The sequence below is a fragment of the Cygnus olor genome, chromosome 3 (assembly GCF_009769625.2).
Source record: "Cygnus olor isolate bCygOlo1 chromosome 3, bCygOlo1.pri.v2, whole genome shotgun sequence".
NCBI classification, from domain to species: domain Eukaryota; kingdom Metazoa; phylum Chordata; class Aves; order Anseriformes; family Anatidae; genus Cygnus; species Cygnus olor.
Window position 1 is genome coordinate 44,451,879 of NC_049171.1, and position 25,629 is coordinate 44,477,507.

The 25,629-nt window shown below is 35.0% G+C and overlaps 1 protein-coding gene across 2 annotated transcripts in view; it reads right to left on the reverse strand.

Moving 5' to 3' along the window:
* The window catches only part of ASCC3 (activating signal cointegrator 1 complex subunit 3), a 281,426-nt gene that overhangs the window by 94,676 nt on the left and 161,121 nt on the right, over window positions 1-25,629 (reverse strand). For both annotated transcript variants that reach the window (XM_040551468.1, XM_040551467.1), the window contains exons 15-16: window positions 8,648-8,839; window positions 8,096-8,320 (exon numbers count right to left, since the gene is read on the reverse strand). In XM_040551468.1, coding sequence (XP_040407402.1) covers window positions 8,096-8,320; window positions 8,648-8,839 — 417 coding nt within the window. The remainder of the gene's footprint in view (window positions 1-8,095; window positions 8,321-8,647; window positions 8,840-25,629) is intronic.

Sequence of the window (25,629 nt, forward strand, 5' to 3'; positions counted from 1 at the left end):
TTAGTGAGATTGCTACCCAGGTTAATTTCAGCATTTGATTTCTTTCCATGATTCAAATATCTTTCAGTGCATAACTTGAAATAGCATAACAACATTGTACAATAGTAACAGTTTCTGTCAAACAACTGCTTTCACAAACGAGAAAAGATAAAATACTCATTACAGAAGATGGGGAAGCCTGACAATTCAAAAAAAAATATTTTCCCTCATTTCTTCAAATATCTCATTTTATTATTTACAAATTAACTATTTACACAGTTAAAAGTAAAAACAAGAAAAAATATGATTTAAAAATGCAGTTGGGTTTCAGATATGGCACTGAAATATAATACTGCACTTTTCTTCCTCCCCCAACTTTAAAAAAGTTACTGAATACTATGCTGAGAGGAAAAAAATAATCTACTTATAAATATTTGCTGCCATCTAGCGTTCAAGTAAAGCTTCTGTGGATTATTTGAAAATGTGTACCTTTGTTAAAACTGTGTGACAGGGAAATAATCTTAATGTAAACACACACGAGTAACTTCAATATAAATGATTTACAAAATTAGGAGACCTCTTAAGTTCTAAGATATTTAGTATTTGTAAAATCAATAAATGTATAAGTTGATTCTTTGTTAAAGAAAAGAAAAAAGTTCTTAATTTTTCAGTGTTGCCTAAACCATACAGTAGGTATGAAGTTATTTACAAAACAATCAATGAACAGAAATACTTTCCACTTTGAATTTGTATGGTTGGATTGCACTAGTTATCACAAAACTTTGATTGCAAACGGTTGTCACGGATGAGGTTGCTGGTCTCGTGTAGGTCAGGACAGTTCCCAGGGCCCTGGAGACCCGGGGAACAAAATTTCTGCTCCCCTAAGCCTACACGCCGAGTGCGTCACACTCGGATTAGCTACTTAGTCACCCAACTCCTGAGTACTATTTTTGGAAAGGCTTTGAAAGAATCCTGTGTCTCTTCTGATAACCACAATAGGTGCCCACTCTATTACCTTCAGATTGCATCAAGACAGGTAGGCTTTAACTTGAGGAACACAAAAATAGATTAGGAGGTTTGGTCCAACCTAAACAAGACACCACCTTATCTTCCTGGCTTCATAACGAAATCGTAAATAAATGCAAGGAAGGGCACATCCCCTGGGGAAGGTACTGTCCAGCATTGCAAGTCCTCTCCTGCTTCTAGCTCTTCAGGGAAAGGCGAGTCCCAGAAACAAGCTGGGGTCCAGCTGTGAATGTCAGGGAGGGCTTTATCAGGTGGAAACAATTAGGGAAGGAATGGTGACCTGCACTGTATGAGCTATTGATGATAGTTCCCAGATAAGTTACAGTTTATGGTCTAATTAAACCACATCCCCTGCATCTTATCTTTCTTCCTGTATTTCCAAAAAATACAGCTGTAGGTATTTTCTGTTTGCCAGCTGGTCAACTGACCCAGGACTCTCTCCTCTCAACTAAGCACCCTAACCACTTTTTTTTCCTTCCATTACGCCTAGTGCCATAACACTGGTAGAAAAGGAAGAAGGTATCTCCATGCCTACACTGAGAATCACTGACCCTTTACTCCTCTTCTGATCATTTTTAGAAGAAAAAACAAACAACACAGACACACAAAAAAAGAAAAACACAAACCAAAACCCCAAACAAATCCACAGGAAAGAATTCTCAGTGGATAGAGATGCTGAAGTACATGTTCAAAGTCTTAACTTCGGTGTCAACTCAATGAAGTTGGGTGTACCTCATCTTTTCCCACTACCTCAGAGTAGTTTCCTAGGAATAAATATAACGGTCCTTTGAGGTCAGCATTCTGTCTCTGAGATTGCCCTTCATCATCTGCTGTTAGCTAATAAGAAGCAAACACCATATAAATTTCCCTCGAATTCTTAAACTACTGCATTTCAAGGTCTTCACTTAAAGTGCATTTAATAGCTTTCAATGGGTTTTTAGTCAATGTTTGTATAGTTTTTGAACTACACTACCTTTTACACAACTTCCTGCTGCAAGGAGTTACATGGCCTAATTGCCCCATTGGCATCCTTTTGCATTTTCTGAACCCGTCATCTCAGCAAATATTTCCTGGTTCTTGTCCCAGGAAAAGTCCAATCAAAAAGTACAAAACTCCATCACATCATATCCCATTTGTTTTTGTTCTTGTCTGAACTGTGGAGGTATGGCTTTGTTATTTTTCCACATAAGCTATCTATTCCTTTCTCCAACACTTCTATGAAAATGTCCTGCTTTTACAGAATTAATTTTGAATGGGGAATTTTTTAAAAAATATATGTTTTTCCCCAGCATTACCCAAATTTTCTTTCCTGCACCATATAAGCAGGTACACAATTCAAGGCTCTAGATTCCACTTTGTGATTGTGTGGCTAGGATTACATATTGCATTACACCAGATAGCTGAACCATTGCCTCATTCTTAGCTGCTACCCATTTCTGGCAAGAGACCTGATCTACATAAAAGCAACTTCATATGCTTTGTAAAGAATGGAGCCTTTCCATATTTCCAACTGCTGCCTTCATTTTACTAGTTCTTCTTTCAGCTATTGATCTGCCTATAATAAATTAAGAATTTAAAGAATTCAGCAGTGCTTCTGGCCTTTATTTGGTTTCTCTTTACAATTACAGCATGAGCATTTGGTGCATTTGGATTTCCTGAATAGTTTATAACAAAAACAGACTTCTTCCTAACTGTGTCATATTTTTTATACCAGTGCAGATTTGCTGGTGCTAATAAAAGACTCTATTATGGCAAAGATGCCAGTGGACATCAGCTTACTGTCTACATTTCTGTAACGAATCTGTCAACAACATAAAATTAATCTCCATATAGTGCTATTGTTACTGACAAATGGACAGCGTCTATAAAATATGACCCAAACTAATGTGCTTCCTGTGACTACCTACTGATCAATATGATGGCATATGTTTTAAAACGTATTTACTTTTTCAGAATGTTGCACACTAGGGAATAGTCATCTCCAGCTAAATCAGAATGATTTCCAAAACACCTGTCCTTCTCAGGGGATTGCAATAATTTGGATCAAATCATCATATATATAAGTTTAAGCTGATACTGAATAAAAATAAATGAAGTTACTTTCAAAACAAACAAGCAAACAAAAAAAACCCTAACATAAAAAGTCATTGTATCACTCATATCAAACGACAAAACAAAGTTTCATGCACTTTTTACCCTAATGCTTTTCGGCATTTTCCATTGCTATTTTTACTGACAACCATTTACCACAGTGATCAACAAAATTCCACCTGCATCTTTACCTGCTTTAAACTGCACTGCAGCCACAGGATCTACACTAATTCAAAGCCATGAGTACACTACTGTTTCCAGATAACACTACCATTGCATAAAGTCTGAAAACAAACGGTTGATCTTTAAAGAAGTACAGAATATAGTTTTTTTTTTTTTTTCCTCCTCACAACTGTGGCTTGGACAATAATAAAATAATCATCTATATTATTTTATTCTGGCATCTAACCATAACAGTTTATTTTGGATCAGTTTTATATATTTATGTGTTTACATTTCATACAGGAGTATTTGTTATTCCTGAAACTCAAAATTTAATTTTCTGTCTATACTAGTTAGTCAGTTTTATACACTCTTCTCCAAAATCCCGAAATTCTGTGGTAGAACTGCTGTAGTTGTAAGTACTTTTTATTATATTGCACACTATATATTTTCTATGTATCTTTGGATAAATTTAGATGGATACTCACTATGAAACTATTTTTTCCTTCTTCACTTCTACTATTTTGACAGGACAGGAGGATTGACTTTTTAAGGCTACAGCTTGAATGTAACCAAATTATTTCTGCAGTGTGTACTAGCAATATTTTTCAGAGTACTACTACATTTGATGGATGGACCATTTGGTGGATAAGGAATTGGCTGGATGGTAGCACTGAAAGAGTTGTGCTCAATGGCTCAACATCCAGGTGGAGACCAGTGATGAGTGGTCTGGGTCCCACGGGCAGGAATTGGGACTGTTATTATTTAACATCTGTGTCAGTGACATGGACAGTGGGATTGAATGCAGCCTTAGCAAGTCTGCAGATGACACTAAGCTGTGTGGTGTGGTTGGCATTCTGGAGGGAAGGGATGCCATCAAGAGGGACCTGGACAGGCTTGAGGGGTGGGCATTTGCAAACCTCATGAGGTTCAACAAGGCCAAGTGCAAGGTCCTGCACCTGGGTCAGGGCAATCCCAAGCACAAATACAGGCTGGGTGGAAAATGGTCTGAGAGCAGCCTTGATGACAAGGACCTGGGGGGTGTTGGTTGATGAAAAAACTCAACATGAGCTAGCAATGTGCTCTTGCAGCCCAGAAAGCCAACCACAAACATCCTGAGCTGCATCAAAAGAAGTGTGGTCAGCAGGTCAAGGGAGGTGATTCTCCCCCTCTACTCTGCTCTTGTGACACCCCACCTGGAGTACTGTGTTCAACTCTGGGGTCCCCAACATAGGAAGTACACAGACCTGTTACAGTGGGTCCAGATGGCCATGAGGATGATCAAAGGACACATGAAGAGAGGTTCAGAGAGTTGGGGTTCATTCTGGAGAAGAAGGCTTTGGGGACACTTTATAGTGCCCTTCCAATACTTAAAGAGTGCCCACAAGAAAGATGGGGAGGGATTCTTTGTCAGGGATTGTAGTGACGTACATTACAAGGAGTAATGATTTTAAACTAAAAGAGGGTAGATTAGATAAAAGGAGGAAATTCTTCACTATGAGGGTGGTGAGGCACTGGAACTAGTTCCTCCCAGGATGTGTTCAAGATCAGGTTAGATGGGGCACTGAATAACCTGGTCTGGTGGCAGGTATCCCTGCCCATGGCAAGGGGGTTGGAACTGGATGGGCTTTAAGGTCCTTTCCAGCCCAGACCATTCTATGATTTAATTTTTTATTTCTTCTGCGTAGAAAGTTCAATGAATGTAAATTCACTTGCACTCTAAGAAAAAAAAACACAACAACAACAAAAAACACACACACACAAAAAAAACAACTCCCCTTAAGCTGCCATACAACAGTCCCTTGTGATTTCTGGAATGGCCGGAAAACTTGTGCATTTTGGAACTACAGCTCAAATTAGAGGAGCAACATGCTGCCCGTTAAAACCACCCTCCCTTCTTCCCTCTCCAGAATATCATATGCTGGAAATGAATAGCTAATATCTTATACTGTCTTAATGAAGCATTATCAGCTGAGAGGAAAGAAACAGTACTGAAACTCATGTTTCAAGTCAAATCTTCTTTTCCTCAAATGCAGTCAGATAATATAAACACCATCTTCACCACATCAGAAAGTAGACTTCTTTTATCTCCACTACTCCTAAAAAGGAGGGCTGCTCCAGATCACAGGGTGATTCATTCTTCTTCCAATATTGGCCAAAATTATCTTTTTTCTTCCTTGTAGCTCTAGTTCCCAGCTAGTGAGAGAGCTTTTGTACTTCCTTGGAAGCTTTCTTTTGCTAAACTAAACAGGCAGGATGTTTTAGAGTATATCAATACAGTCTTTTCTGCGTGCACACACACACACACACAGAGCAAACAAACAAACAAAAAACCCTTAGCTTTTCTGCTGGAGCTCTGTGGAAGGAATACAAGAGATTCCTTACATATGTCAGCTAGGCACATTAGCACATCCACATAGCTTCTAGACAATTTGGAACAACACGCAACATGCCTGAAAAAACAGCAGTGTACAGCTATGCCATTTGTTTTTTACTATACGTCAATCATAGAGATCTACACTGACCCACTTCTCAAAAGGTGCTTATTGCAACTTGTTTTTGTAATTCTACACTGACCTGACAGGTGGGAGGACTAGAGTTCCACCATTAAAATAAAAAATAAAATAAAATAAAATAAAATAAAATAAAATAAAATAAAATAAATTCTTTGTTGAGAAGGAAAGAATATTCAGCTCTTTCTTCCTTCATCAGAAAGTATGTAAAGTCCACTGCAAAGCTCTTTTCTCTGCTTATGTTATGTATTTGTCCTCCGTTTAGAACTCCGTTTCACTATGAATACCTTCAAGATGAGCATGCAAGATATGATTCAAACACAAATGGAAATATTTCACCTATATAACAAGGATCTTGCACCATACATGCTGCAGTTAAGAGATTTCCCAGAAAAAAAGGACTTGTCAAAGTGATCGTATTTTTTTCAACTCTGATATCCAGAGGTGCGATACTTTTGACTTTTGAAGTCCAGATACTGCACACCTTACTGAATTGTACAGACTATCAGCAGAAGTTACTCTATTAAGCTAGTATGTTCTCTGAACAAGAAGTTTTGACTAACTTTCAGATAAAGGAAAAAGTATTCTAAATAATAAGAAATACATTTGTTTATAGCTCATCATAGGTAATAGATTAGATTCTATTCTATTTTTCCAAATTTCAGTTTTCATTAAGGTACAAAACAAGCTGTATGTGTGGAACCACACTCATTTTACTTAACTGAAGGAACTGAAGAGTAAGAAGCGTACCTCAAGTTAGGTACTTGAAATACTTCGGAGAGAGAGTATAAAGAATGAAAACAAACAAACAAACAACAAAATGTCCTCTAGGAATGCACCTTGTGTCTCACTCACTAAAGAGGAAGCCTAGATCTGAAGGTATCTTATGACTTAGGACCAAACCTATCCCTCCTAATTTTTAGGGTGCTGAACAGTAAGCAATCCTGGCTTTCACAACCAACTTTAGGATTTAAGCTATTATTACTAATGTGATGAAGAGGGTTGGGAAAATTGCAAATGGCTCCTTTTCCTCACATTTGGATCTCATGTGCTTGGAGAGTTTAATTTCTCTCTCCCTGACTGTACTCAGACCACTTCAGAAACTTGAGTTAAAGAGGAATAGCTGTGAGGAAATATTTGCATCACAGCTAAACCTTATTCTAGTTCTGATGTGTGACAGAACTTGGACATAGGGAGAATACTTGAACAGAGAATTTTCCTATTAACAGGAACTGAATCAATAACTTACAAGAAAACCTTAAAAGATTTTTTTTAAAGGTGAATGATCAAACTTAGTCATTTTTAAAGAAGAATCAAGGGATGAATCTTGACATTCTAAAAGGTCACCGCATCCATTTCTGCTCCCTTCCAGAATTTCCTTTTAAAATTATTATTCATGATTGAATAACTGAAATGCTTTAAAGTGATGAAAAGGCAGAAAAAATACCAAAATATACTAGAATTGTATAGATAAAACAGAACAAGCATCTTAAAATAGCAAGACCATCACTAATAGACCAAACAAATTTTACATCTTTAAGAATCATAATCACTTTTAAGATGTCACTGGACATTTCAGTCTAGCTGAACTCCTTTACTTTTATTGAAGAAACCTTAAGTGTGTTTGTAAAACAACATTCTTTTCTTCATTTAAGCATGCTTAAATTTCTGAAGGCTCCTTTTAAAAAAAGTGCATGTGCTTATATATATACAGATTTTTAACTGGTTATTACACTAGATAGCTTTTGAATGGTTTTAATATAATGGAGGTCAGTACTCTCAGTCTAAGCACAGATCTTTACATCTTCAGATGTGTTTTCTTTGAACCTGAAGTAAACTGAGGACTTGCAATTTATAATAAAGCAGTTGTGATTAACACTGTGAAACTGAGACCAAAGAGGAGAGTGTAAGCCAAGTACATTATTCTCTTCGTATATTGCAGTCAGCCAAATGAAGTGAGTTTATTTATGTAAAGATATGCTTTAATTCTTGAAGATTTCAATTTGCAGTTATGCAGAATACTTACTGCTTAAATTCTAATAAGGCACTTCCGATTAAATGCAAATGCTAGGTGTTTCTACAGCTTTATCTTAATGATATTTGACCCTCCATACTAGTTCTATTATCTATTACCTTTTGTATAAGGCCTGCAATATTTTCATGTCTAACAGTTCATTCCTCTTTAAAATATACACTTAAAGACTCACAGTAATATATGAAAATTCCATTTTAGACATTTTATGTGTGAAAATAATGCATTTTTTTTTTCAAATAATATTATTCCTGTTAGAGTTGCTAGTTGTGCTAAATAATTCAAAAATTACCTCTGCATTTAGGTTGTCTGCAAGACTTTCAAGAAACTGGCTTTCAATTGGATTCTGCTGAGTAAGAAGAGTCAGGTAATGACTGAGTTTATCATGAGTTGTAATAATGATGCCTTCTCCGAATTTGTCAAACTGAGGCCGTCCAGCTCGACCAAATATCTGCATGACATCTAGAATTCCAAGGTCAACAAAGGAGCCTCTTTTTGCAGCATATATTTGTGTTCCCTGGTTGAGGAAAAGTTAATAAAAATTAACATAAATACACATGAATATAATCCTGATGAGCTGAATACTGAAATTAGGCAAATACAGCATGATTTCAGAAGTGTACTTTAACTAATCCTCTCATAATCTTTGATATATTTAAATCTTTACTATACAAACTAGACTCCCACTAGTGAGAATCAGTTTAATGAGATATAAATAACATTTCAAGTCAATCAGACATATCCCCTCCAGCCCCCAAACCCACAACAAAGATCTTGCTATCTATGCTTCTTTACAGTTTTCTTCTAAGACAGATAACCATGTGCAGAGTATATCATCTCTTACCTTAATAACAACGGCATGAGCAGGAAGATTGACACCCCAGGCAAGTGTAGCTGTACAAACTAGGACTTTGATATGTCCATTAGAAAACAAGTTTTCAACCAAACTTCTGTCTTGCCGCAGCATTCCTGCATGATGAATGCTAAATCCATCTGGAAACAGCTCACGTAACTGCTTATTTCTGGATCTCTGTACCTAGAATGGACAAGCATAAAAATTAAATTCACTTCCAATTACAGTCCAAGAATCCCTGTATTTAAAAAAAAAAAAAAAAGGAAGGAAAAAAAGAATATTATTATGAGTCATATGAAAGGAACTATTTCTATTAGTGTCAAGCTTTTTGTCAGAACCAATACCTCACAATTTGCTATAAATTAATTTGAATTCTATTCTTACTTTCCAAAGAATATACACTTCATTGTTCAAAAGAATACTATTTAAAAAATAGAGCTTCATGTAAACCGAGACCCAAATTTAGGGATAACCAGCATGAACACTGAAAACAGACAATTCATGTACTTAAAATAAACTCTTTCAGACTATGCAAGCAGCTAGAACAGGCTTAAGTAGCAGGCCACAAACCATACTTAACATTAAGGAAGGGATACCCTTCCCACCTCCAGCCATTGCATCATCTTGGCACAGTGTAGATTAAGAAGATCACACTAAGATTAAGAAGTTCACACTATGTAACCAAACTTTTCACCTGCCCCTCATTTTTACATTTACATCCTCCCATGCACAGGAGACTGGGATGTCAGTTTGCAAAAATCACAGGTCTTCCAAACTCCCTCCAAGTAAGATCCCCATAAGAATGTCTCCCTTATTTCTGGGTGCTAGCTTTACCATGCTTCCCCTAAACTGAATAGGGACTCAAAGTTAAGAAAAGCTAATATCCCTTCCAAACACTAAAATCTGAAACTTGAATTGCTTTGGAGCGTGTCTTCCAGAAACAACAGGGAAGGAAAAAAGAAACCCAGCCATTTAAACAGGAAACCCAAACCTCTAGAGCTCGTGCCATTTTAGCCCAATGGGAACCATTCTCCTTCTTTTCAGAAACATGGGTTTAGGCTAAAGCTCAAGTATCACAAAAGGTACAGCTCTTTCATTATAACTAAGATGACAGGAGGAAAGGCAGAACAGTCCTGGTGTAAACTGGAATAAAGGACCTTCAAACAAGCTTGTATGAACTTAACTATAAGGTCACAAAGCATGCTTTATGAAATCTCTTTTTACCCTAGACCCTGGCTACTGGTTCCTCAGATTTTCACGTTTCAATGTACTCATTTGCCACAAAAACTACTGATTTCCTCCCATCTCTTTTGAATACCACTGCCTTCCAAAACAGATCACTGCTGGCTACGACACCAGGGGGGTTGTGGTAACAACGACTCTGATCTTTCCCTAAAAGATTTCTTTATTATCATTGTCAACAGAGAAACGGTACTTTTCTATAGACCACAGAAGAGTTAAGGGTATTTTAACTCTGGCACTGTACTTTCAGCCCTGTATATTATAGTGAATTATTTCTAGATCAAATTATGTTTTTTTTTTTTTTTTCCAGACTGTACATTTACTAGTACCTGACACACAGCCACTGAAAGTTGACTTAAGGAATACAGAGTGGGTAAAGAAAAACATGGTTCATATTACTGGCATACTGCCAAACATGAACAATAAATCTCTGCAAACACAGAAATACATAGAGATGGGAATGCAATTATAAAAGAGGACATGAAAAGAAAAATACTGTAGGAAAAACATTTTCTAGGCTTCATAATTATCCAATTTCTCAATATCTGATCTTTTCTGCTTTAGCTGTAATTATTTACTATTCATTTAAAGGAAATCAAATTCAGCTTTTAACTACACAAGAATTTTTGGCAAATTTAATTTGCGCTGCAGCGTGTAAAAATGAATAAAACAGAAGTTGAGAAAGTGGTTGTGCAGTTCATGTACCACTGTTTTATGAGCCAGAGAATGAAAAGAAATACTTCATAAAGAACACAAATGCACCAAGGACTGCACTGATAGTGTATCAGCAACAAATCCCACAGAAGAAAGGCATGTGGAAAATTCACTTCAGTTGCAAAGCTAAGAATAATTGCAGAACAGTAATTTGAATTGATCTTGACTACGTTCAGAACTTGCTGTAAGCATTTAACAATGAAATTAACTTGTATCTTAAATAAAGTAAATCTTCCTATGTGGTATGACAACCATCAGAAATTCCAGTTTTTTAGTAGAGCTTTTATTGGTCTCACACATCTATTTTACAGGTATTAATGTAACTATTTTTCAGAAAGCACAATTATTCAATATCAAAAATTACACTCTAAAAATTATCTGTAGCTGAAAAAAGCCAAATCCTGCACTTAAACCTCCACAATTTAAAAAGTACATAACTCTGTTTGTAACCTGATTGCTTACGTTTTATAATGTGGTTGAAAGACAGGCAAATTTACCAACGGGAAAGTAGAAGAATAAAATCTGATGCTATATAGAGAAGGAAACTACTGTTTGTTTATAGTTAAAGGAGCTACCATGTCACTAATTCAGATAAAGGTACTTGAGAATGTGAACACAGGAAAAGAGGAGGAGGAAAGGGAACATTTTATGCCAGAAAGATTTGCCATTAAGATGTGGCAATGACAGTCTGACTATAACTCAAGTACTTACAAGCTTAAGATTAATCAATCATATAAAAATATGTAGTTACAACTATATACATAGAGTTGCATGTTTAGAAAGTATATTTAAATGCTCCTAAAATCTACCAATTTTTCTAAAATAATATGTTTGGAATATTTAATATTCATAGGTTTTGTCTAAATATTTATTGAATCTGTGACGTGCTAGACTTCCAGGCTGAGGAGTAACCAATATAGAGATGCATTAAATGAAATTTTTCAGACATACAAGACAAACAACCTGTATGTTTCGTTTCATCATCAAAATGTTCATTTGTTGTTTTTTTTAAACATCTAATTTTTAAATGAAAAACTCAAAGCTTATTTTTGACATAGCAAAAAACAAATGACAATCCAATAAAATAATTATCTAAAATCCTGAAAATAATGATGTTTCCATTAACTGTACAGAAATTGACTTGATTTTCTTTCATAAATTTGTGGACATTTTAAATTACAGAGATAGAAGGCAAGTAAGTTCAAGAACAACTAAGTAACCAAATTCTACAAACACTTGAGAACATGTAAGAAAAAAAAAAAAGACAAGATATCTCAGTGATGGCTTGGAAGACTGCTTACACAACATATATCCATTAATGGCAGCATATTTGCAAACAGACCCCCTAAAATTTCGCTTCAATGAATTGCATGACTGTTCTGTTAAATCTAGAAATAATTTCAGAGACAACAAAACAAATAATTACTATATAACAGAAGTGAAACTATTAAAAGTTTCAGTACCCCCATCTTTTTTCTATTACAGACTAAAGCATTTTGCTTAAAATGTATATGAAATGGTATTAAGTGTCTCAGGTGTAGAGAGAAGTCGTTGTTCTGATGTCTGGCACTGGTCGCCTGATTAGAATTGATTTTCTTTCCTCTCCCTTATTGCTCAAGAGGGCTGCAGATTTATGACCTTTGCTTACATGTGCATGTGCATTTAAAATACTATGCATTAAATAAATTCCTAGTTTAGCTTGCTGTCACCTACATTTCTCCTTTCAAAGTTTTGAATTTCACGTACTTTTTGATTAAGATATTAAAAATGCTGCAATTAGACACTTAAGAATATGCTTTTTAATTTTAATTAGAAATGAAGCACACATAAAAGAAAAAAATATTTAAACAACCTTTAGGGATAACTCTTCACGCTTCCTTACCTTCTACTTGCACCCAGTATCACAAAGGTACCATCATTCATAAAGACTGTATGATGCATGCTTTTTGTCTGAATACATCATTAGCCATAAAGAATTAAACTTTCAATAGGCTTATAGATATTTTTTTTCTTATTTTATCTAAAAAACAAGTAAAAAAGAGCAATAAAGCTTGATTACAAGAAGCAGCTACGAATAAGTGAAACTTTAGTTAATGTCTTTTTGTTAATCTCTGATTAATACACTAATCTAGGACAGACTAATATTACCACTACTTGGAAAATCACATTTTATTTTTCTTTCTATATATTACTTATTTATTCTTTATGCTTCTTCATTTTGAAAATACTTATTTGCAACTTTGAATGTTGGTCATTTTTTTCCACTAATAACACAGTTTTTGACTATCATGAATTTTCTTCCAGCAAAAGAAATGGCACAGGCTATTCTAGTATTTTTCTCACAATCACCTTAACTACAGCAAAACTTCATGCTTATGACTGTAAGACTCAATCACTGTAATTTCCCTTCTGTGGAGTTCACAATAGGGCAGCACTTGCAGTTTGCTCAGAATGCACCTTCGTATTTGTTCACTGGTTTGAACGATTCTGAGCAATTTATTCCCATCCTTCATTCTTTGCACCCTACAAAGTACTAGCTTTTAATTTTGAGGCCGTGTTAGCTTCATTTGCTGAGTGCTTGCACTCAGCACAGGTATCACAGACATCTAAAACAAACAAAATAAGATATCTTTTGCTGCAGCTTTCAATGAACGGCAACTTTAATTAGTGTTACTACTGTGAGATGAATGCAGCTCAGTTATTTCCAAAACAACCAATTTGTAACATTCCTAAAGACATCAGAAAAAGCAATTCTCTGGCTGACCTTCTGAATTTTTTAAAGTTGCAACAAAATGAGCTTCCTTTACTTCATTCAAATTAATTGTACTGCTGAATCTTCTCTTCCTGTCTCACTTAAAGAATACTGACTCCATTTCAAAATTTGTGAGATTAAGGTAAAATAAGAGAAGTCTTCATCCATTTAGGAAGTGAAGAGGGAAGCCTATCAGAACATCAGTATATATAAGGATCAAGAGAAAGGAAAAGAAATGCTCACAGGATTGCATGATTTTGCTTTAGGATTGCATTCACCATTTTTGCTTTTCAGAATTCACTATTTGAATATTGCATATTAATTAATCTATACAAGCCAAACCATATTCTATTATTTAAAACTGCTGTTTCAAGGGGGAGTGATCAAAATTTCGATAGTGACAAAAAATCAAAGACAAGGGCTCCTTAAGTATGAAGTCAAAATATAATAGTTTCTTATTACAGGAAAAAAAAAAAAACACATGACTTTAAAGTACACAGTTAGAACAAATATATGAAATACAGAGAAAATACTAAACCATGATGACAAGCAGTAACACTATCCCAGAGTTTATACAAGAAACTGAACTTGAAGAAAAATATATTGGAGTCTAAAGGGAGAAAAAAGGAATGCATCTGAGCTATAATGATTTACCTGAGGACTCTCTTTTATGAGTTAGAACTTTTATTTGTATTATTCAACTTGTACTGTCTGCATAATAACTAAGCTATCAGCATTTGTTTCTAGGGCAAGGATGAAGTGTCATGTTATGCAGCAGAAGCAAGATTAAATTAGTATTTTATTAGAGAAGCAAAGAATTAGCTTTTCAAAGAATTTTTCCCTCAAGGATTTAAAAGTTGACTACATTGCTGTGATGAATATATACTAAACAATTGGTTCTTATCTTGTCTTACTTCCCTATCTCTTAAGAAACAACATAAAAAAATATTTACATTATATTAAACATAATATATAAAATTTTCAAATATGTCTATGCTTTAGAATAGGAAGTCCTGTAATTGATGTTAAGAAAAAAAATAAAATTCATTCTTCCAAAAAATATGAAATCTAGACAAAAAGAGAGGACCTCTACCAGACACAGCTCCCTTCCTAAGAACTTGTTTACCTAAATTTGTAATTGCCTGACCTGTTATTAATGGTCTCTGAACTACATCAAGATTAGGGACAGAAGGAATGCTACTTTAAGAAGACTTAGTTTATAGATTTCAACAGTTAGAGGTGCCTACATTGATGATGTCACGATGCAGGCAAATCGTATAATAAATTGAAACTGGAGGAAGGAGATAATGAGGGCACAGATTTATTACCTATAGCTTAGAGAATATGAAATCAGAGAAGTTTATTTTATTTATTTATTTATTAAAAAATGACAGGACATTTGTTCATTGGCTGATTTATGTTGACAGAAAGATGCAGTTATTTACAGTCTGGCTGTAAAAACCTTCTAAATCACGTATAAATGACTTGTCATGAAGCTTTTCTATGAAGTTATATATGTCACTTTGAAAAAGATACTCATCAGTTTAATACACTGGATTGAGGTAGTGCTTCTTTGTTGATACGCCCTCTCATTACTTCTCTTGCTCTTTCCTGGGAACAGCAGCACTGGCATCACTGCTCACACTGCAGCTGGTTCCTGTGGAGAACTCAGACTACCAAGAGCTCTACTCAGTGGAGAGGACTTGCATGACCTAGCAGATCACTGAATGTAGAGGGATGCAGGCTGGCCAATATGCTATTCTGCTTAATAAGTATGCACGCTCATTCTCTAAACCTTCACTTTTTAAATCTATCTATCTATTAACTTTGTATAGATATCCTGAAGTAATATCTCTGTCCAACACTTACTCTTTTACTGAGTTATAATTAGCGGGTACCTGGCAAGATAGTATTTGAAGAAGGTAATTCTAGCAAACAAATGTGAATCAGTTTGAATTTCTCCTGGAAGAGTCAATAATCTAATTGTCTCCCTCTGGAGATTTAAGTTCACTGTATTAAAGTTAGAATTGTTTAAACCTATGAGTTACTGCTCTGATCAATTTACTGAAATCACCTCAGTAAGTTCTGTAAAGTGCTCTAAAAACACCTCTGAAGGAGAAAGAAAGGAGAGTAGTGTGACTGCTTTGCTTAAACATATTCCTCAGTAGCGTATCCTATCAATATCAATGTAAGGATAACAATTCTTTGAATGACATCATCAGGAACAGAACTCAGGAGTAATTTTCTTTATTATAGTATTACAACTGTTTTTCTTCTGAACCTTCTCTTCTTTGCGTGCATGCAGGTTCCCATCTATTGAGGGTTGTCTCCTGTCAATTTATAATTTATAAATACTTGTTTAGAATAGGAATCTATCTGTCCTTATTCCTCAGTGGAGCACAGACTGTTTTTTTTCAGTTGTTGCACTAAAAGTATTTCTCTCTACACGTACACACATGTGCACATAATTTTCTCCAGAACAGAGCTAACCCTCTTCAGTGAAAGTTTTAAAAATACTTCAGGTCTATATAACATACTGATTTGCTGTTATTTGTAAAACACAGAGAAAGTCCCTGCAGAGTTCAAAGAATTCAGTTTAAATGTATTTAAACCACAATTAGCAGAACTGTACTAAAAAAGAAAGGAGGAAAAGTCCGGACAATTAGGAACAACTGCCAAGAAACCTATTCAAGCTATGACTGTCTTGTTCTAACATAACTGTATTTTTATTCAAGCAAAATAATAGCCTCATTTCTTCAAAGCCATAAATTTTGATTTTAATTTTTTTTATATATATATTTTTTTACAGAGCAGGTGTTTATAGAAATTCTTTGAAGAAAAAACTTGGGAAGCTATTTTTCTTTTTAAATGAAAATGAGTTCTGTAAATATGGATCAAAAAGACTTTTCTGCTTTCAAAAGTGAGGAATGAAGTGTTTTAATAAAGAAAAACATTAATTATTGCTGGAATACTTCTCACGCACTAGTGGTAACTTGGGAATCTGAAATCTGGCAATTCAGTGATTCCTTGATGTACTTTTTATATGATAGACAATACTGTGGTTTTGTCAGAATGATGAAGGTTTAAAATGTACATTGCAGTAGTACAGGTAAGATCATTATTCTTCATGTTTTTATGCTCCAATCAGTGAATATGTTCACAAAATACCTATAGACTATCCTTCACTTTTTGATTCACAAGAAAAGACGCAAGACAGAATTTCTGCTATGTTTTTCTGTTGCCCTGGCCTTATTATCACAGATCATAACCTATATATTGCATAATATTGTGTCTCATCCAATTGGCAGATTAAGGAGTGATGAGTGTTATTAAAGAATGGATTGGTATGTTGTCCAGAAACATCTTGCATTATTCATTGTGATCTTTTTACAGTACCCCTGTGTTTTTCACTGAAAAAAGTTGGTGCATGGAGAATGAGATGAGATTCTATGGGAGGAGGAAGAACAGAAATCAATCAGATTTAAAACACTGAACAAGAGTTAAATGTTACATTTAATCTTTGATTCTTCGGTTCTGTAATCTGTAATACAGAAGATAAAAGCATTTACGGACCTCAGTGTTGAGAGAAGCTAAGAAAACTTAGTATTGCTAAAATATTACATTTCTGAGCAAGCCAGACAAGCCAAGAATGAAAGAATCATAAATGCAAATTTGACCGTGCACAAAAGATGGCTTTGTAACAAGTTACTGGGGATGTAGACATAGTTTCAAATTATCTCACTTAATGCCTAGCTGTTATAAAGAAAAAAAAAAAACAACAAAACAACAACAACACACCTATTTGTATAGATAATACACTAAATCAACTTGAGCCAGAATTTAATAACATGGACCAGTGTAACTTAATATTTCAGATAAAGCCAGACTGAGGTGTCTATCTTACAACTGAAGGAATTAATGATACTCAGGTACAAGGTTTAAGAACTTAAAATGAAAAACAATTCTACGTAAACACAAATGGGAACCAGCACTAGGTTCAGAAAGGAAATGTTCATAATGACCCAGCTTACGCACCATCAATGAGTGAAAATACATGAAGAATAAAATACACAATTTGCTAATTAATTTTCTTATTTTGTACAATGATAAAAATATTTCTATTGTTTATAGAAAATGCAATATAAATTATGTAAAGACATTTTTGCACTACTTCAGTATGATGTAAATCTGGACTCTACAGTGAACAGAAGTGTTAAAATATTTCAGCTTACCAATAACATGAAAATGAACATCAATTAAAATTGAATTAATTTTATAACAGGATTTTCAAATGCATGCAAAATCATATAAAGCTTTGGTTTTCTTTCCCATTAATTTGGAATCATACTGTTCTCTCCCTGGGAATAGATGTATGAAACGTATAAAATGCAGAAAAGTATCTATACTTCTCTGGCCCTTGAGACAAGAAGCTCTACTGTCATATTTGTTAACCACTTGGACTGCAGCAATGAAGGAGTCATCAGTCTTGGTCCATTTTTCTGGCAGCAGAAGGTGTTTTCAGTCTGCTGTTATAAAAACTAGCCAGTAGGGAACACATGGAACAATGAAAAGAAATTGATACAGGGAGAGTTTGATGACATGCAAGGGCAGCATGGCAACAGCAAGGATGAATTTGTACTGGTTTCAGTTCAAATACTGACATCATCTGGAGACCTAGTTAAACCTTTTGTTGCTGTGCTTAACTGTGTAGAAATTTCAATATTTCTGCTTCAACAGAAATCTGATATTGCATGGTTTCTGTAGAAGTATTTGTTATATTTGAGAACACCTCCTTTGCTTCTCCGTTATACTCAAAGCTGCCACTCTGCTGAGCCATGAAAATAAAATCCATCTGTGAACATTAAGCGTATTTCTCATTTCATAATTAAACTATAACAGTCCACAGCAACTTCACAGCTATGCAAAGTGACATATTGAGGATTCTTCAGAAGAAAGGAACTTCTCTTTAAAGTTTTGTAGGTAATTGTAAATGTGCAGTATGAATTAATAATCTACAGGGTTTTCAAACAACTTTAGACCAGCATCAGTATGTGGGACCATGAAAAGCTGAAATTTATCTTAAAACAGGAAAATAATTGTTTCCTTTTAGAGAGAAATTGTAAGTATTAATTGTCTTTTGTTTTGGTATTGTGGCTTGATCTTTTCACTTTTCTAGCTCCTGCCCTACAAGATGGAAAAAAATAAACATAATATCAAGCAGAAATGATAAAAGAAAATGTAGAATAAAAGTAGTTCCTATACTAAAAAAGTCAAATTATACTCTCAATTCATTAATTGACTTGAACTATGTAACCTCAACTTTAACAAGAAAAAACTAGCACATCAGAACATCTGCATCATGATAAAAATATTTTTCCTTGACACATGTGCAATACCCAGACCCATTAAAAAAATGAAAGAAAAATCATGATGTAATTAGCACCCCATGAAAGGTTAGCATACTTTTTTTGTGCATTAAGAATGTATTAAACAACTCTCAGAACCAAAGATGTTTTATTCCTCCTGTCTCTTTGCTATTCTACAAGAGTTCCAAGGATTTGAGATGTAGCTCACTGTCACCAAATGTCAAATTTTACAAGAAAAACTTCTGAAAAATCTTCAAAGAAAATGAAAATTTATGGATGTTTATGATTTTCCATATGTTCATATAGTCTCACCTGATTAATTATGAGTGATAATTATCTTAGTACTAAAAAAAAAAAACTATTTAGAAATTAATAGACCCATAAATTGTGGGACCTGCTTTCCTGTGAATTTTTTATTCCTTGTGCCCATGTCCTGACTCAAATGCACACCCTATCAAATTTCCATAACTTTACCTCTCTCAGAATTATCTCTTTGCCTTACCGTTTCATAAATTTTTCCACTGTATGCTCAGGACAAGAAACATTTCATAGGGATACATATCATCTGTAGGACTTATGATCAATGCTGCAGTCAGCTTATTATCAACACCTTTGACAACTGTGTTGTCTTTTTCATTAATTTTACTTCAAATTGCTAGCAGGCTGCTCTCACAATCTCTGCTACCTCAGAGTACAACTGTGAAGCCTGTGGACTATTAAAAATCGTTCAAAGTCAGATTCAAAGGTAACACTGTGTCTTTACACACCTGAAAGGGCACAGAAGTAGCATCTAATAAGTGGTGTACCAAGAAGGTTTATATTACTACGGTCTTTTGGCCAGCAGACTTGGGAATTTAAAGACAGATTGTCAATTAAACTGAGGCAACTATTAGGCTTTTTACCAGAGTAAACCAGCTGCTCAAAGAAAGGAGCACTCCACAGAGCTTGATTTTACGACGAGATCCTGTTCAAATGAGGGATATTCCAACAGACCTCTGCTAAATTATGAGACCCCTTGGAAGAAAAAGGTTTTAATATTTATTATGCCTTTCTCCTTTACTTTATTAAAAAGAAAAAAAAAAAAGTAAAACCCCAACAACAAAATCTCTCCATATCTAGCCTTTATAGTCCCATTATTTTATGTCAATTACCAATTTTATGTTTCATACTTCATGAAGCCTGCAAGATAATTGCTTTGTAAAGTTTAAAAATCACAGAGATGAGACAATTATTTATAATTAAATTTGGCTTTGAGAGATTGTACTCTACCTCTACCATAATTTAAGCATGTACCTAGCACATACAGCTGACATCTTTGAGCAAAGGAACACCTATCTTCTTTCGTAAATCATTTTTACAATCTATTTACACAGATTTTGAGAAAAAAATATTGTGTCAATGTGAGTGTAACCAACTGCTTTGTAAACTAGATTAGAAATCCTCTGTAAAAACTGAGGAGTTCACTATTATTAAGATACTATAATCTGTACACCATTATTTTAAAGCCGGCTAAAAAGTTTCTTCAGCAAGCTTACACGCACAGAACATAGATTTTAGAGGAAATTTAAGAAAATATCTCATCTATATCAAGTATACCATGGAGAATTAACTACACGGTGGAGGGAAAAGTAAGGAGATTACTACTTTCTCACTTAATGCAGTGCATAGCAGCACAAAACAGGTGACAAGGGAGTTGCTGTAGTGCTTCGGCAGACCCTCTCCAACCTGGATTAATTTCCAGTTTCCATATTCTGTTTACTTGTTGTGCATACATTAGTGCTAATGACTGTTCAAAGTGTTAAATACCATACTGTGAGCTTCATTTTTAAAAATCTTTTAATTATATAAAGTCTTCTTTACGATTAATATTCATATCTGTTCAAATTATTACACCCTTCATGCATTTCATCTCTGAAAAAATATTTCTCATCTCACAACTTTGCCTTCTATTAAAAGCAGCCCAATCTCAAAAGGCTTTGCAAAATGCTTTACCTAGAATTTGAATTCATATCTGTAATGCTGCATTTGCTGGGCTGTTAGGACACTGAGTTTGACTTGATGATCCTTTAGGGTTCCTTCCAATCATATCCTACGATTCTATGACTCTATAAGGAAAGCAAATACTAAACAATATCCACTTTCCTTAAAACTACTATATCTGTGTAATTTACTGCTCTAAGTAAGTAATAACATTTTAGAACTGAATATCTCCATGCTGTTTTAATGGCAAAAATAACTGAAGTTGAAGTAAAAATATATATATACAAATAAAGGTGTGTGGTTTTTTTTTTTCCTTACATGAAGAGTGAAAACTAGTACTATCCATGTAAAACAGCTCTATAACTAACACACTGCAATCGCGTTTAAAACATATTAATAGCTTTCCAATACGGAAGAAGAGAAACTTTCCCAGAAGGCACAGAAGTGAACCAAATGGCATGGTTCAGTGCTAAAGCAAACATCAAATTTGTGGAGTTTTGTAACACACGCATACTACAGGGTTATTACCAGTACATCAGATTTCAGTGGTTTCAAGATGGTATTATTGTAATATGAATTAAAATCAGAATAAAAGGAGAGCAGAATCTTTGACTCATGTAATCCCTATGAACTTTTAATTAGATTAGAGTGACAAACATTTCTACAGCTTTTACTGTTTTGCTTGATTTTCTCATGCACTTTGAAAGCCAATATAAAATATTATATGATATATAAAATGTAATTGATAAAAAATAATATAATATATAATACGGGTAAATAATAATATATACGATATATCACAAAAGCAAACTTGGCGATCATATCACCTTCACAAATTGGTTTACATATCTAAGAATATTTTACTTTGCAAATTCCAGTCTAAATCTCTGAAGCTATTTGGGGATTTCAGACATTTTTTAAATTGTTTTTTGAGCTCCAAATATGGAATGGCTGATTATCTTGCCCCAGAAGTTTTACACAGAATAGAAACACAGAGGCTACGCTTACTTACAGCACCGGTATTATCTCCACTATCCCCAGTGACCATTCACTGGAGGAAAACCTATTGTGCCTCTCTTCTGTGATAGCATCAGACAGCCTTTCTAATCAGATTTATAGAAACAGACTGACAACTTACAATTTTGGCACAGTCTTTCAATCTTGAGAGCAACCTAGAAAAGATTTCCTACTCCGTTTCTTCTTTCAGAAGACATCACTTGAGATAACCGGATAGTTCCATCATATTTGTTTAATCTGTACCCTGCTAAAGCTGAAGATAAAAGGGCCAGCTAATGCTGTGTGATATGGAGAAATGCCCCTAGAAAGTAAAGTAACTGTCATACCATTTGAGACAGGCCAACCTGCCAGCAGCTTGATATAGCAGGGCTTGGTTTGAGATTATGACACCTACGCTGTAGCTGTCTACACGCAGTTTTGTAAAGCTGAAGTAGGAGTCTAAGCACCCTTCACAGCAGACAGGCATCAGGCAGTGGGGGCTTCTACAGCATTTCTGCCCCCTGCTTGCCCAGTGTCTGCCCCAGATTGAGCTCAGCCATCCTCTCCCATCCAGGCTCCACCGCCTTAAACATGCTGAACTCCACCTACTGAAACGGGAGCTCAGACACACCATGCATTTGTAGGTACCGTGTGCCGACTACTAAAACCTCTGTGCTACACCTCACCCTGGAGACCACTCATCTGGCATATTTCTGATTTAGACTAATGACCAAAAACTATCCAGGAAAGAAACAGACAAAATAGACCCTCAAATGACTTTACATTGCAACAAATTTCTGTTGTAACTGACTCAGGTGGCATTGTATCAACACTTCCAGATGGCACATATCAACAATAGCTCTTAAATATCACTTACTATTCTGAGTAAATTGGAACCTACTTGAACTTGCATTATCTGTCTTCACACTAATCCCTGCTTATTCTGATACCAAATACTTCCTCTCACAGAGAAACTGAAGGAACAATTGAAAAGTTAATGGCCCTACACATGAAAATTGATCACATCATCCTGTGGCTTTAAATGCCTGAACATAACAGAACCACAGAACATTACACTAAAAATAGGAATGGAGAGTTTACACTGTTTCTATTGGTGACAGTGGTAACTTATTCAGAAGGCATCATTTATCATAAAGTCAGTTCATCCTCCTTAGAAGCCCCAAATATAAAACATGCATCTTCCCATAATATGTTACATTGCCACAGCCCTTCCCTTGCCATGGACAAGTCCTCTGGAGGGGAAAAAAGGTTTCCACTAACACAAATAATGAGTTGTTCTATTTACTATTAACTCTTATTCCAGCAATCGAACCAATTATTAATTAATGGATCTGGAAAAAATAAATGCTTAAAATTGTTGGATAAAAATTTTTAGCTTGCTAAAACATGCATTGTTTTACCAACAGTGAATGTAGCCCATATATTATTATACATGTACTTTATACATATATATACACCCACTATACAAATATATTATACATTATACTCAACTAAAACTTTTCCATGCTGTATTATATACTATGATCCATTAATAAGTACAAGAAGAGAAGCAAGGAAGAAAGGAAGGAAGGGAAAGAGGGAATAAGAACAAGTTATCTCCAAAATTTCATATGAATGTAAAGAAGCCATCCTTCTGGTCAAGCAGATTTTCACATTTTTTCAGGATTAAGTATGAAGGCAGAGCCCCCAAAGGCTCTTGGAACTTTTAATTTCCCCATGTTCTTACCACTAATATGTAGGCTAATTGCCTGCATAAGCACATCATGAGGGACCAGTTAAATTCTAGCCATCTAACATGGATGATGTAAATTATGATTTAGAGGAGCTATTTCTATCCATTTGCTATATTGACAGACTCCCAGCTTCAGGTGCTGTGAGCTGCATTTCAAGCTACGTGCCTGGAAGTAGAATGCATTTATGTCCCCCTGTCCCACAGTGACTGCTCACTTAACTCTTACTCATGAAACAAACAAACATTAAAAAAAAGTTATTAGGTTTCTTTTTAATTTTCATTCTTCAAAATGCTCTGACATGAAACAATGAACAATAGAATAATAGCCTACAAAATCAGCAGCATGGATATGCATTAACCAGTATGGCCACGAGATGGCTCTCAATACTCAATTTAAAACTATAATCAAGATGAACTACAACAATCCCAATTAGCTTTCTCCCCTTATTATTAGTGACATATTTCATCACGCTTGTTCCTAGAAACGTTTTTCTATTTCCACAATAGACAAAGACTTTGAAGATATTTCAAATTTACTTTCTGCCTTAATGCCACAAATCATTTTATAAGGAAATCAAATGAGGTATTTCCAGACTATGCATAACAGCAACATTTTCCTGTAGTCCCATAATCTCCCCAAAATTTAAGTCCTCCTGATAGTTGACATTCATATATAAATAAGTGAAGTAATTTATTTGCCCCCCCCCCCCCCCCTTTTTTTTTTAGTTAACTTTCAAATATTTACCAGTTCTGTCTCATAAAAACTGCATGAAACTTTATATCACAACATGAATTTCATAGAATGGCTCAGGTTGGAAGAGACCTTAAAGATCCCCTCCAACCACCCTGCCATAGGCAGGGAAACCACCCACCAGAACAGGTTGTCCAAGGGCCCATCCAGCCTGGCCTTGAACACCTCCAGGGATGGGGCAGCCACTGCTTCTCTGGGCAACCTGTTCCAGTGCGCCTCACCACCCTCTGAGTGAAAAATTTCCTCCTAGCCTCTAATTTAAATCCACCTTTTAGTTTAAAACCATTCCCCTGTGTTCTGTCATTATCTGACTGAGCAAAAAGTTTTTCTCCATCTTTTTATAAGCTCCCTTTAAGTACTGAAAAGCTGCAATGAGGTCATCCCGGAGCCTTCTCTTGTTTAGGCTGAACAACCCCGGCTCTCAGAATTTCTCCATAGGAGAGGTGCTCCAGCCCTCTGATCATCTTCATGGCCCCCCTCTGGACCCATTCTAACAGATCAACATCCTTCTTGTGCTGGGGGCAAGGAATTTGTTGGGAATTTGCATGTGGATAGAATCTTATACATCTTGCCTTTTTTCCAATATGCTCTAGCTATATTCTTTATGTTCTTAATTATCATTTTGCTTTTCCTTTTACAGGTTTATTAATAGTTGAGGGTTTTGTCATCAACCTTCCACCTATTTTCCTTAGTCATTTAGTATCATAAATATCTCTGTTTACATGTAATGTTTATCTTCTCCACAAGTGGAAATCTGAAATTTAAAGAAACTGGACTGTGTAGGAGGAAAAAAAAAAAAAAGTATTCTTAATAAATAAGGCTATAAGACTATAATTTTCAAATGAGTAATAATTACTTGATTCTGCTAACAAAAAAAAAAGAAAAATAATGAACATAATTAGTTTTCTGCATAAATACTAATGTATAAGATGGAATTTGTGTCTAATTAGTATTTAAATAGGACTGTGGCAGGGCGCTGTGCAGGGTTATGAGAATGGCAGGCATTTAAAACTCACCCAATAGTTAAATATTTAGGATCAATTCAACTGGAAAACAGTTCATAGAATCATAGAACATGATAAACATAAAACTCTAACAGTGAGTCGTAACTGAGAGAGAGCAAAAGAAACAATTCATAAGATGAAATCTTTCATAAGGGTTCACATTGCTTTTAAATCATGGTACTAACACAATGGTTGAAAATAATCAACTACAATTATTCCTCTCACGTTCACTATCAATGAATGAATTCTTCAGACCTGTATGGTACTGTGAAAGAATAGAAGTCTCTTACAACCATTGTCTTGGATATATTCCTTAGACAAGAGATCTCAGTGGTTACTTCAAGGAATATGCTCCCTCACAGGAACAAGACCTAAGACAGTACTTGAAAATAATTGTTATAGATGTTTTGAAATT